Below are 11,678 nucleotides of genomic sequence, written 5' to 3' on the forward strand. Positions count from 1 at the left end.
TAACACAAAACCAAGCAACTTTCTAGATTTTACCCCAAATGAGCACTTTGCAGGGTTTAACTTTAGCTGATACTTTCTTAACCTTTCAAACAACTTTTCAGATTCTAACAATGGTCTTCTTTCTCTCTAGATTTGACAATTATGTCATCCATATATATTTCAATCTCTTTATGCAATCATATTACGGAATAAGTCTCTATCGCCCTTTGATAAGTGGCCCCAACATTCTTCAATCCGAATGACATTACTTTATAGCAAAAGGTTCCCTATGGTGTAACAAAGGTTGTTTTCCATTTATCTTCTTCGACCATCTTAATTTAGTTATACCCAGAGAAACCATTCATAAAGGAGTATGTCGAGTTTTGTGTAGCATTGTCGACTAGGATATCAATATGAGGTAACGAGAAATCATCCTTCGGGCTTGCTTTGTTTAAATCCCAGTAGTCCACATATACTCTAATTTTTTAGTCTTTTTTTGGGAACTATTACTATATTAGACACCCATTGCGGGTATCTAACTACTTCTAGAAACCCAACATCCCACTACCTTGTTATCTCATCTTTTACCTTGAGTACCATGTCTGGGCGGGTCCTCCGTGGTTTTTGCTTCACAGGCGTATACCTTTCTTTTAATGGTATCTTATGCACTACAATATCAGTATCTTATCTGCATAGAACCAAGCAAACACGTTAACATACTCTCGTAGCAATGCGATCAAATCCTCTCTTTCACTAGAAGTGATCAAAGCCCCTATCTTTAACTCTTTTTTATCTTTTTTTGTACCAACATCGATTGTTTCCAGCTCTTCTCTTGCCGGATCTCAGATTTGTTCTGATTGTTCCACTAACCTAGTGAATTCTTCCACAACATTCTTTTCCCATTTATTTTCTTCTGTTGCAATTGTATACTTATCAAAATTTAGTCGTTTATTCTCAATGTTATGTGCTAGTGATTTCGTGGATAATCCACTTTCAGATTCCCTGAAAAGCAGAAGGTGTAAGTGTAGTGTTATGTGCTAGTGATTATATGGATGATTCACTTTCAGATTTCCTGAAAAGCAGAAGGTGTAAGTGCATGTTTGTTTGTAAAATAACAAAAGAAAAAAAAGCAGGTAAATAAGAAAATGTAAAAAAAAGTATGATCTCATTGATAAAAGAAAAAGATTCAAACACAACGAAACCGATATGTTGGCATCTTGAGCTTAGATTGCCAACTTGGTAAAAAACACGGAACTAAAAAAAGAAACACAACAAAACACAAAACATTGTCATTTACTTTTTAAAGACTATTGGAGCTTCCTGAGTCGCCCAATTCTGGAATCTTTCGCCATTTGCCAACTTTTGTAAAATGGCCACTGCAGGCATCTTGTCTACGATGTTGATAGTTAGTTGGGCAGCAATTTTTCCTCTCTTGTATTTTATTACGACCTTTGACTTCACCGTCATCTCGCTTCAATGTGTTGATGTCCATAGTAGTGAGGCCTTGGGTAAGGACCCATTGCATCTCCCGAGTGAGCCACATAGGCAGCTTTAAGGAATGTTATATGGATTGGGTGAATGGTAATCTTTTCTTATTTTGGCTCTCTTCTTTCCAGCCTAGCTAGTCTTTTCTCTTGCTTGATATAAACAGCTTTTTTGTAATATTTGTTATTAGGCTTAAAGCTAAGCCTAACTCTTTGGTTTATGGCTTTTCATCTTATCGGGCTTATCCTTTCTGGATTTCCAGTGATAGGGTTGTACTAGAAATGAAGCTTATGTTTCAAGAAATACCTAGCTGCCATCTTTGCGGTTTTAGAAATGATTGGCTTTCTTAGCATTGAATTTTCTGGAACCCAGTCCGTGTTAACAATTTCAAAGGCATGAAGATTCATGTCCTTACTCCCTTCAGCTTCTATATAAGGTACTACCACATTCTGTATCATTGCTAGTGTTTCTTCAGCCTTAACTTTCTTAACAATGTACTTCATACATTGGTGCAGAGAGGAAGTTACAACGCCAACAACATGTATTCAAGGCTTTCCTAGTAACATGTTGTATGATGAGTGAATGTCCATCACTTGCATAGTTACCAAGAATGCTTGCGGGCCGATGAACAAATCTATTTTAATGGTCCCTACCACCTATCTCGGAGACCCGTCATATGCTCTGGCTGTCATAGTGCTTGGCAACATGTGGGTTGGATCAACCGACATTTCATCCAGCATATATTTTAGGAGTACGTTCAAAGCTGAGCCATTATTCACCAATACCTTACCAACGGTGCAATCTTGGCATCTTACTATAATGTACACAGGTTTTGTTGTGACCTCTGACATCGAGCTCATCTTCGGTGAAGTATAGATAGTTGGTCACTTAGATTCTTCCAACCAAATGCTCCATGGTCTGTTAGGTCATGTCTTGAGGGACATATGCCTCATTCAAAACTTTTTACAGGGCGTTGTGGTGGGGACTCAGAACTCAAGATAAGAGATATTAGGGATATAAAGGCAGAGGTTTTCTTTAGCTGTTCTACCATGCTGTACATGTTGTGCTTCATTAGCTTTAGAAATTCATTTGTCTCCTCCTCACTTATCAGTTTTTTTACCTCCATATCCTTAATATCTTCTACAAATTCCTTGCTTTTAGCCTTTTGTTGTTTCTCCAATTCTTCAGGTGTAAACACCCGTCATTCTAAGTTAATCCATCAATCTCGGTTTGCAAAAATGGAGAAGAGCTTCCATAATGATGTAGCAGCGCACTATAGTTTTTATTATAGGTAAAAACAGGTCTTGTCAGGATGAGCTTTAGGGGTCCGTTTCTAGTGGGTTGGGTTCTACTCGCTTTCTCTTTCCCTTCTTGAAAACCTATCATGCTAACAGCCTTATCTCCTTCCCTTTCTCCAATTCATAGGAGACCAAGAGTCATCATTTGTGCTACCTTCTGGTGAAACTTTCCACATTCTTTAATAATATGTCTCGTAACCTCGTGGAACCTACAAAAATGATTTCCCTTTCTTGCTATACTTCTTGTTGATAAGTAATCGACTTGCATCAACATGTCATATAGCCTATTCATGGTTGCTTTTGGAACCTACCTTTTCTTTTCTCCACATTCCACTGCGTTCACCCCCTCACTACTGGAAGCATGTTTGGGTAACGAGTTTGAATTGATGTTAGGTGTATCCTTGAAAGTTATCCACCTTGCTTTGAATAACTGCAAAAGTTTTTTTTAAAATGCATAACAAGTATCAATGCTATAACCTAGATTTCCAGCATGGTATTTAAAATTTAGTTTTGGTTTGTACCAAATTGGGAAATGAGGTTTAAGTGGTGGAAAAGGAAGGGGGGCTATATGACCTATGCTTAGTAGTTTTATATATATTTCTTTCAAGGGCATTGGTAAAGGCAAGAGTTGTTCTTGGCTTCTTTGGTTACTTTCAATTTGGTTTTCTGTGGGGTAGGTGGGTTGGCTGGCTGAGAAAGACTTGACAAAGGTGATGTTAGGTATTTTAGGGGGTTGGGCTTAGTAGCCTTAGTTGTGATAACTTTAGGCTTGGAAATCTCTCTTACCCTTATACCCTCATTCTATATTGCTTACTTCATCATCTTTCTTTCTCCACAAAAACCTTTTTTTATCGGTGGGTTTTGATATTTTGTCAGCTTTTACTCCTTGCTCTATCCTTTCAGCGATAACAATAACATCAAAAAAATGTTAAGCATAACTTCCTATCAGGTACTCATAGTATAGAGATTTGAAAGTGTTAGCGAACAGAGTCACCATTTCTTTCTCCAACAAAGACGGTTGCACATGTAATGCCTTGTTCTTCTATCTGTGAGCGTATTCCCTTACTGTCTCTTTGTTACTTTTCTCCATTATTATCAAACTCATTCGCTTCGGAATGATGTCAATGTTAAATTTATATTGCCTTAAAAAGGCATTTGCAAGGTTGCTCCATTTCTTAATCCTAGTATTGTCTAACGTCATATACCAGCTTAGCGTGGAACCCGTCAAGCTATCTTGGAAGAAATGTATAAGCAACTTGTCGTTGTGTACGATTTCCACCATTTTGTTGCAATATAACCTTAGATGAGTATTAGGGCATTCCAACAATGTGAAATTGATAAAGTCTGATACCTTAAACTTCTTGGGTACTGCTACATTTGGTACTAGGCATATGTAGCTGCTTAGACCAGGTTATAGATGTTGAAACCCTCGACTGCCCTTAACCTTTCTTCCCAGACAACCCATTTATCCTGTTCGTGGTGACCAAAATCTTTAATCCCATTGGATTCTCTCATGGTCAAGTCTATGGTGGTTGACATTTAAGCGGGCGTAATCGGGTGAGCCAATAAAATGCTCGTCATTCCTTGTGGTCTGTCAACGAGATTTGTCTCTAGATTTTGTGGGTTCATGATGACTGGGGTTGCCAATGGTTGTGGCAGAGTTGGTTGTTGCCTGGATGTCCCTTCCCCTGATTGTGCTCGCAGGAGTTGCTCGAGCAAGCTAGTCATCCGGGTCATGTTACTCTCGACATTGTCCAACTCTTTCTAGTAGTGGGCCTCGAAGTGGGCCCTTTCTTCATTCTTTATTTTTTTGCGAAGCCTTCTGTTGTAGACCTTGGTAGGGGAACCTATATTTTAAATGCCTGTTTTGGGCATATTTCAAGACTCATGAATATAAATGCATATAGATGTGTAGTTATATATGATGTATGTTTCGAGGTGGATTATACAAGTTTTCGGACTGATATATGGTCGCCATTTGGGTAAGCTTTCCAATCCTTTCATGACAAACTTAGAAAACTTTGAGCAAGAAAAATTATGCTCCCTCTCTAGAGAATTATTATTTATTTATCTTGAATATGATTACAAGTTTAGCTTCTATAAAATAGCTAATCTACCATATATATACTTTTCTAACAACTAGCCTAAATCTAGTATCCTAATAAAGGAAAAAAAAAGATATTTACAAATATAGAAGGTAATTGTCAAATTTGTCTTTAAATAGATAGTTAATTCCTTTAATATAGAGCGACCTATAGCTTGAAACAAGTAGTTTTTTTGCCTTGAGGTCCTTTGATTTCTATTCATTCTGAATCATTTTATGTACTGCATCTATTGATGTTTCTTCTTGAAGTATAGATGCCAATACCTTTTGGATCTTAGAAAGTTTTTCATCAACACATTTCAATGATCATAATAACCATCGAAGCGTGGGATTATAAGTTATACAAAGTTATCAGATGCCATTAGTGAATGATTTTGCAATTTTAGATAGGTTTTCTTTCACTCTTCTCTCATGTTTTACTCAAATCATAGTTGTATTCACTTATATTTTTTTTTTCTCTCGTCTCGTGTTTCTCTCACCTCACATTTTATATCCTGTGTTTCACTCCCCATAATTTTCTCCACTTATACATAACTTGGATGGAAAGAAAAAATTACAAAAAAAGGATCCCAATCCCATGACTAACAACCTACTTTACTAATTATAATTTTTGGTAAAGAAAAGTAAATAATAGAAACAACTTCTTAATAATTAGGTAAATTGCAAAATAATTCCAACAAAAATAACATAGTTGGTTGATTTCATAGAGAATAGTTCAATAACATATTCCCTCCTAGAATAGCCAATTTGATGATCCTTTATAGAAGATTGCAACATCTTCTTTTATTCACAACACTTTCCTTTAATCTACTAGTCTTCAAACACCAATTTACAAAGTTAATTATGAAATTCTTTCATGGTAATTAATGCAAGTGAACTCCTTAGCTTCTTAAATACTGATAGTTTAAATGTCTTGGACATTATATATGCAATTTGATATCCACTTCAACACTAAACCATGTCAATCACCTTATCCTTGCAAATATCACGTAAAAAATAAAAGCGTACGTCCTTGTGCCTACTCCTGTCATGAAAGACCAGATTCTTTGCAAATTTTATAATGGATATGTTACCACAATACATAATTGTGATCCGACAGTTAGATTGAACTTAAATTTCTCTAGGATATTCTTGAGGCTCATTTTAATAAGAGGCTTGGCTTATTGTAACTAGTCCAGCTTCGAAAAAACCCCCCACCAAATTAGGCTCCAAAGATGTTGTTTGAGCTAATTTTGTGATTTTTCTTTAAATTTTTGGATTTTATGTTATTTTTGGATTTTATGTTAATTTTTCTTTTTGTTTAAGGGTTATGATTTTGTTTCCTTTTTAAGATTGGTTTCAAACCCATTTAAAGACTTATAAACCTTATAGGGAGACATAATTTATTAGACTTTATTTCATAAATAAAACTACAACTCAAAGTTCCGTCAATTATTCATCATTTTATGCTAGTTGTTACCTTTATTATTTTTCCATTAGCATTAGTTATAAAAATAGAGCTAATGTTTCTTGCCTAAACATATGCATTTGATACTAACCAAAGTTGGATTGCTTGAGCTAGAGCTTGCTTGCTACTAATGGTCTAGCTTGCCTTATTAAGAGCCACTCGTCCTCACTTTATTACATTGCCTTAAACACCATTCAACTCATGTTGGCATTACTACCCTTTCACTTATCTCCAAACCCCTCTAACCTCGTGCATTGATTGCACCATGCTTGTCATTGTCATGAATATGATAACAAAGATTCATTTGTTATCTTAACTCATTTATAATTTGTGAATCTACTATGCCATGTAAACTTTAATTTCTTTATTTTTTTCATGTAAATTTTATGTTGAACGTTAAATGAATCTCATTCTAGGATGACAAAACGTCTAATTTAGGATCTCAGGTCATTCTACTATAAAACTACCATAAAATTAACAAATACCAACAGAAACATTAACATAATATTTTTGTCGGTAAATTACAGTGAATTTTTTTTTTGTGTTTTTTTGGATTATATATATATATTAAATTTTTCTGTTCTTAATAATTGTATGAATGTTGTTGTAGGATTTGTTTTTCATATGAGATCAATTTTGTTGGATTTGTTTTTTAATTTTGTTGTTCAATTTCAATTAAATTATTTTATTTGTTGCCAGATTATGAGTTCTGAAATATGTTTTATAGGTTAGGTGAAAATTGTTTTTAGTTGATTTATTTATTTGTTGTTGTTTATTTATTTATGTTATTTATTTGTTGCAAATTTTTTTGAGTTGATTTTCTTCTCTTTTTTTCCAAGCCACATAGTTCCTGAGTATTATGGAGTGTTGATTTAAATTAATTTAATTATTTTTTAGTTCTGTTAAATATATTTTTTTAAAAAAATATTTTTAAATAATCACTGACGGAATTGCATATGATATTTTTGTCAGTTATATGACAAGCTTCCCGAGAGAAATATCAACAGAATGAAGCAAATAATTTGTTTTTGGCGTACTTTTTTCATCAGTAAATCTATTAGTAATAAATATTTTTTTTTATTACTGACGAACTTACCGACAAACAAAAAATTACCAACAAAGCATTCCATCCACGATCCCATCAGTAAATTCATTGCCGATGGAATGATAGTATAAATACCGATTGAAAATTCTGTCGGTAAATATAAGATTTTTGGTATTGTAATTTTGTAATTTCTTTGAATACATTTACTTGTCATAAAACATTTTTCTCAAAATAAAAATAAAAATCACATGTCATAATTTTTATCTTAGCTCACTTTCTTGAATTTGTATTTTAATTTTATCTTGCATTTATGTATTTACTCTGCCATGTATTCTCACACAAAAAGTTTATATGAAAACTTAATTGAATTTGACTTCAAACAGACAAGGTTATAACCCTTGCGATCCAACAATTATTTAAAGCGAATATTTGCAAATAATAATATAACTTACACACACACACATATTAATTAAATTCTCTTATTTATTTTCTACATAATTGACCCTAGCCATTTTTACAAGGAAATGCTCAAATTAGGCTGTATGGTGTTTAAATCCACAAGTGCCAACCAAATGACCTGACAACTAACTGTGATACCTTACCAATTTTGGGTTCTCAGGAACCATTGCATTTTTAGAGCTCTTAATCTTCTGAAAAATACTCTTTTTTCAGCCTGAGAATCCTAGATGTTGGATAGCAGCAACTCCTTTTAAGGCATCATATCATTCTCATCCTTTGCATCTGCCATAGTTTATAGGAGATCACTCACTTATTACAAGAGAAATCAGATGTTGTAAGGCTCCTTAAATCATCTTTAGCAAACTCCACATTGAATAAAACACCTAGCTGAGAAAAAAAACGAACAAACATGAGATTTTCAGTTAGGAGACTAGTTATACTTGAAGCTCTAGGCTATTGTCAGGTTTTGATCTTCCTGCAAGTTGTCATGCGCATCCAACTTTTCATATTTCTCAATTAAAACCTGTTCATGGTCAAATTCCATTGCCTACTAGTAGTATTGGTGATTTTACCATACCCTATAGCGATCTTGTACAGGAAAATGGTTAAAAGGAGAAATTTGGAGGCCACAAAGCTTCTTATTCATCGGTCTCACAGCTCACCAGCTGATCATATATGCCGCTTGGGAATATGCATTTGATTTGCACATAACCTGATTTTAAGCTTGACGAATAGATTTCTCAACTAGAGAGTACTGATACAAGTGTTTGTCAAGGGAATCAATTCAGTAACACGAGGACAAAGGGTAACATTTTGGCCGCCGAAGATGATGATTGAGAAAAGAATTGAAGGCGTTGGTTAGGCTTTGCTTTTGTATAATGATAGGAATAAAAGATTGTCGACACATGTTGTGACAATAGACAGATAGTTTTTATAGTTGTTTGAATTCAGTTGATAGTTATCTGGGCTGGCACGAGTAAAACATAATTAATTTGTAAGTGTAATCTTCTTAACTGCTTTATTCTTCTCTCTCAGATTTCATGAAATCCTTTTCTCTTGTTGAATGATAATCACTCTTCATATCATTCGACTTTCAATTCCCATCATCAGTGCTCTATTTCTCAAACTGATAGCTACGTACAGCTGCTAATACAATTACACATTTTCTGTTTCTTTTGGTACAGCCCTCGACAAAGGTAAAGTTCTCCTCCAAACACATATTTCAGGCGTGTATTGTTGCTATACTTAAACTGTCACAAGCTGCCTCACATTCATGGGGAATGTATATTGTAGTGGTCCATTGAAAATAGCATCAACAAGAATGCTGGCAGTAGTCTCTGTAGGATGATACAAATCCCAGAAAACATGATCTCTCCTATTGGAGCAATATTTTGAAATGGGCAGACATGGAATCTGGGCGTTCAATTTCCCACGCCCACAACAAGCAGCTTCAACCTCGGTAAACCCTGACACCATGATGAGCAGTAATTAATTAGCTAATTTGCTTGCATAGTTAAGATGATTGAGACTATAATTGTTAATGCCATGCTAACCAGCTCATGAAGCATGCATGCTTGTTACGTACCATAGGTTGCTGGGTTTTGAATGATATTGTGCATCAAGGCGTAGGTGTCGAAATAGGAATAGGATATGGCATTGAGATTTGATTTCAATTCCTGCAATATCGAGTTTAGCCCTTTATTGTACGCAACAGCCATGAGATTACTGCCCTCGTTGCATCCATGATCTGTTTGGTTCTTAATCCTTTGTGATGGAATGCAGCCAAGTGGCCCAATGCCAGCAAATACAAATTTACGTGCACCAGAAGTGTGCAATCTCTGCTCAGCAAGTGATGGAGTCAATTAGTAATTAAAGCTGCGGAAACAAGCTACTCCCAAGAAGGATAGAGTAATTAAGCAAAAGGGATTGTGTTTAATGGACCAAATCTTGACACGAAGAACTTTATCCAGCTTAGCATTAGAATACAGAGATCTGTAAATCAGACCAGTAAACAGCGGAATCAGGACAAATACCTTAAGCAGGCCTTTGATTGTAAGAACCATCGAATCCACGTATTGTTGTGGGGTGCTTTTCTTTTGGAGATCAGACGAACCGGAGTAATCGAAAATATCATTGCTACCAATGACAATGACAAAGAGTGATTTAGACAGGCGATTCTGTGCGCCAGACAATCCCAGCCGTTGGATCAGTTTGCCGTATACTGATTCATAGTTGCCAACTTGTTTAGTGAGTGGTATAGCTTGGCCCTAATTGAGTAAATTGGAAAGAAGAAAGAATATTAATAAAAACATAAAGCTGAAAGCAACCACCATGTATATTTTGGCTTGCACGCAGAAGAAAAATCTCAGGAATGTTTTTCAATGGGCTCGATAGTCCATTTTACAAACTGTCAAAGACTTCCATAATTTGAAAAAGTAAAGAGCTTGTAAAGGGAATTAATTATTCCAAACAGAAGATCATGGATTATGTTTTAGTTTACCAAAGTTCGATCTGTGCCATTAAAGATTCCCGCACCACCAGAAGCGAAGCTGACACCGGTCATAAAGGAGGAGGTATTCTGTGGCGAGACGGAGAGGTATGGCGGTGAAGTAGGTAAGCCCACTTTCTGAGCTGCACAATTTATATATATTATTAAATAAGACAACGAACCCAGAAAGCAGGGAACTACTGTTTAATCAAGAGAGCAACTCGATCTACGGGTTGCTTTGGTTACTTGCAAAGAATTAGTACGTACAGTACATACGGCTTGCTGTGCGAACTATAACATGCAATAAAAAGAAGTTGTGTGTATATATATGTACATGCGCGCGCAGCGTTTCACTTTGTCTAAAGCTAATTAAGACAGGCACTGATTCAGGAGAGATGCATGAGATGGATTTGAGCTTAAACATATTGGAAAGAATGATGTTAGCTAGATTAATTGGGATTCTACTTCGGTATACTGTGTGTATTTAGAATCTGGTATATATATAGCATTATAGAGTAAAGATTTGTTAATTAGAACATCTTTTTAATTATTTATAATATACATGCATGCATGGAACTCACCGAGGAAATCCGCTGCGTTCTTCCCATTACTAAACCTTCCTGTAGCTTTCTTTGTAGGAAAATCGATGCCGTTGTGAGGGAAATCTGCTTTGGCAACCGACACTGGGAGGTAATTGTTGTTGCCCACATCTACCAGGGAGTCACCAAAAACAAAAATGGCTGGCACCATTTGAGCGTTGGCGAATTTGAGGCTCAGGACAAGGGCAAAACCAACCAAGAAACTCGGAAGAAATGACTTGTTGCCCATTTTCCTAGCTATGAACAAAAGCACACTTCCCAAGAGTGTATATATAGATACATAAATGTCTTGGAACGATCTCTTGTTATTGCTGTAGCTAGATATTATTACGATGAGATGAAAGGATTGCGGGTCTATCTTTGTTTTTTTCTTTTCTTCTTAGTGTGAAAATAAGATATTAAAAGGGATGCTGCGTGGGAACTTGAGAGTTCGCAAAGGCAACTCCACCAATTTTCAATTATAAATGTTGTTATCATAAAAGACCACTACGCTGTTTTATTTCAAATCTACCAATAGTTCACTTAAAGGAAATGAGTTATGTGCGTGAGTTCATGTTTTATTTTGTAAAAACTTCCCCTTTGTGTTGGTCTTTGATGCCTAATTTACTTCAGTTTACCATGTGTTGGTCTTTGATGCCTAATTTACTTCAGTTTACCATGCATCACGCATACACACTGTTCTTGCTGATGGCTTTGTTGTGTGAATGGCGCTGGACTTCTAGACTCGCTTGGGATTTTGTCTGTAACTGCGTTCACAAGGCTGGATCAGAAATG

The 11,678-nt window shown here is 35.6% G+C and overlaps 1 protein-coding gene and 1 long non-coding RNA gene across 2 annotated transcripts; one reads left to right on the plus strand and one right to left on the minus strand.

Annotated features, from left to right (window-relative positions):
• Positions 1–8,808: 8,808 nt before the first annotated feature.
• LOC7483631 (GDSL esterase/lipase At5g55050) lies at positions 8,809–11,133 on the minus strand. Its single transcript, XM_002317307.4, has 5 exons — positions 10,887–11,133; positions 10,318–10,448; positions 9,851–10,084; positions 9,403–9,655; positions 8,809–9,283 (listed from the first exon to the last, which is right to left on the minus strand). Exons 1-5 carry the CDS (start codon positions 11,131–11,133, stop codon positions 9,063–9,065), a joined length of 1,086 nt encoding a protein of 361 aa, XP_002317343.2. The 3' UTR covers positions 8,809–9,062.
• LOC127905916 (uncharacterized) lies at positions 10,283–11,271 on the plus strand. The gene is made up of 2 exons (XR_008060466.1): positions 10,283–10,430; positions 10,932–11,271. It is a non-coding gene; the product is annotated as an uncharacterized LOC127905916 (long non-coding RNA).
• Positions 11,272–11,678: the final 407 nt, after the last annotated feature.

The sequence above is a fragment of the Populus trichocarpa genome, chromosome 11, assembly GCF_000002775.5.
Source record: "Populus trichocarpa isolate Nisqually-1 chromosome 11, P.trichocarpa_v4.1, whole genome shotgun sequence".
Lineage (NCBI taxonomy): Eukaryota > Viridiplantae > Streptophyta > Magnoliopsida > Malpighiales > Salicaceae > Populus > Populus trichocarpa.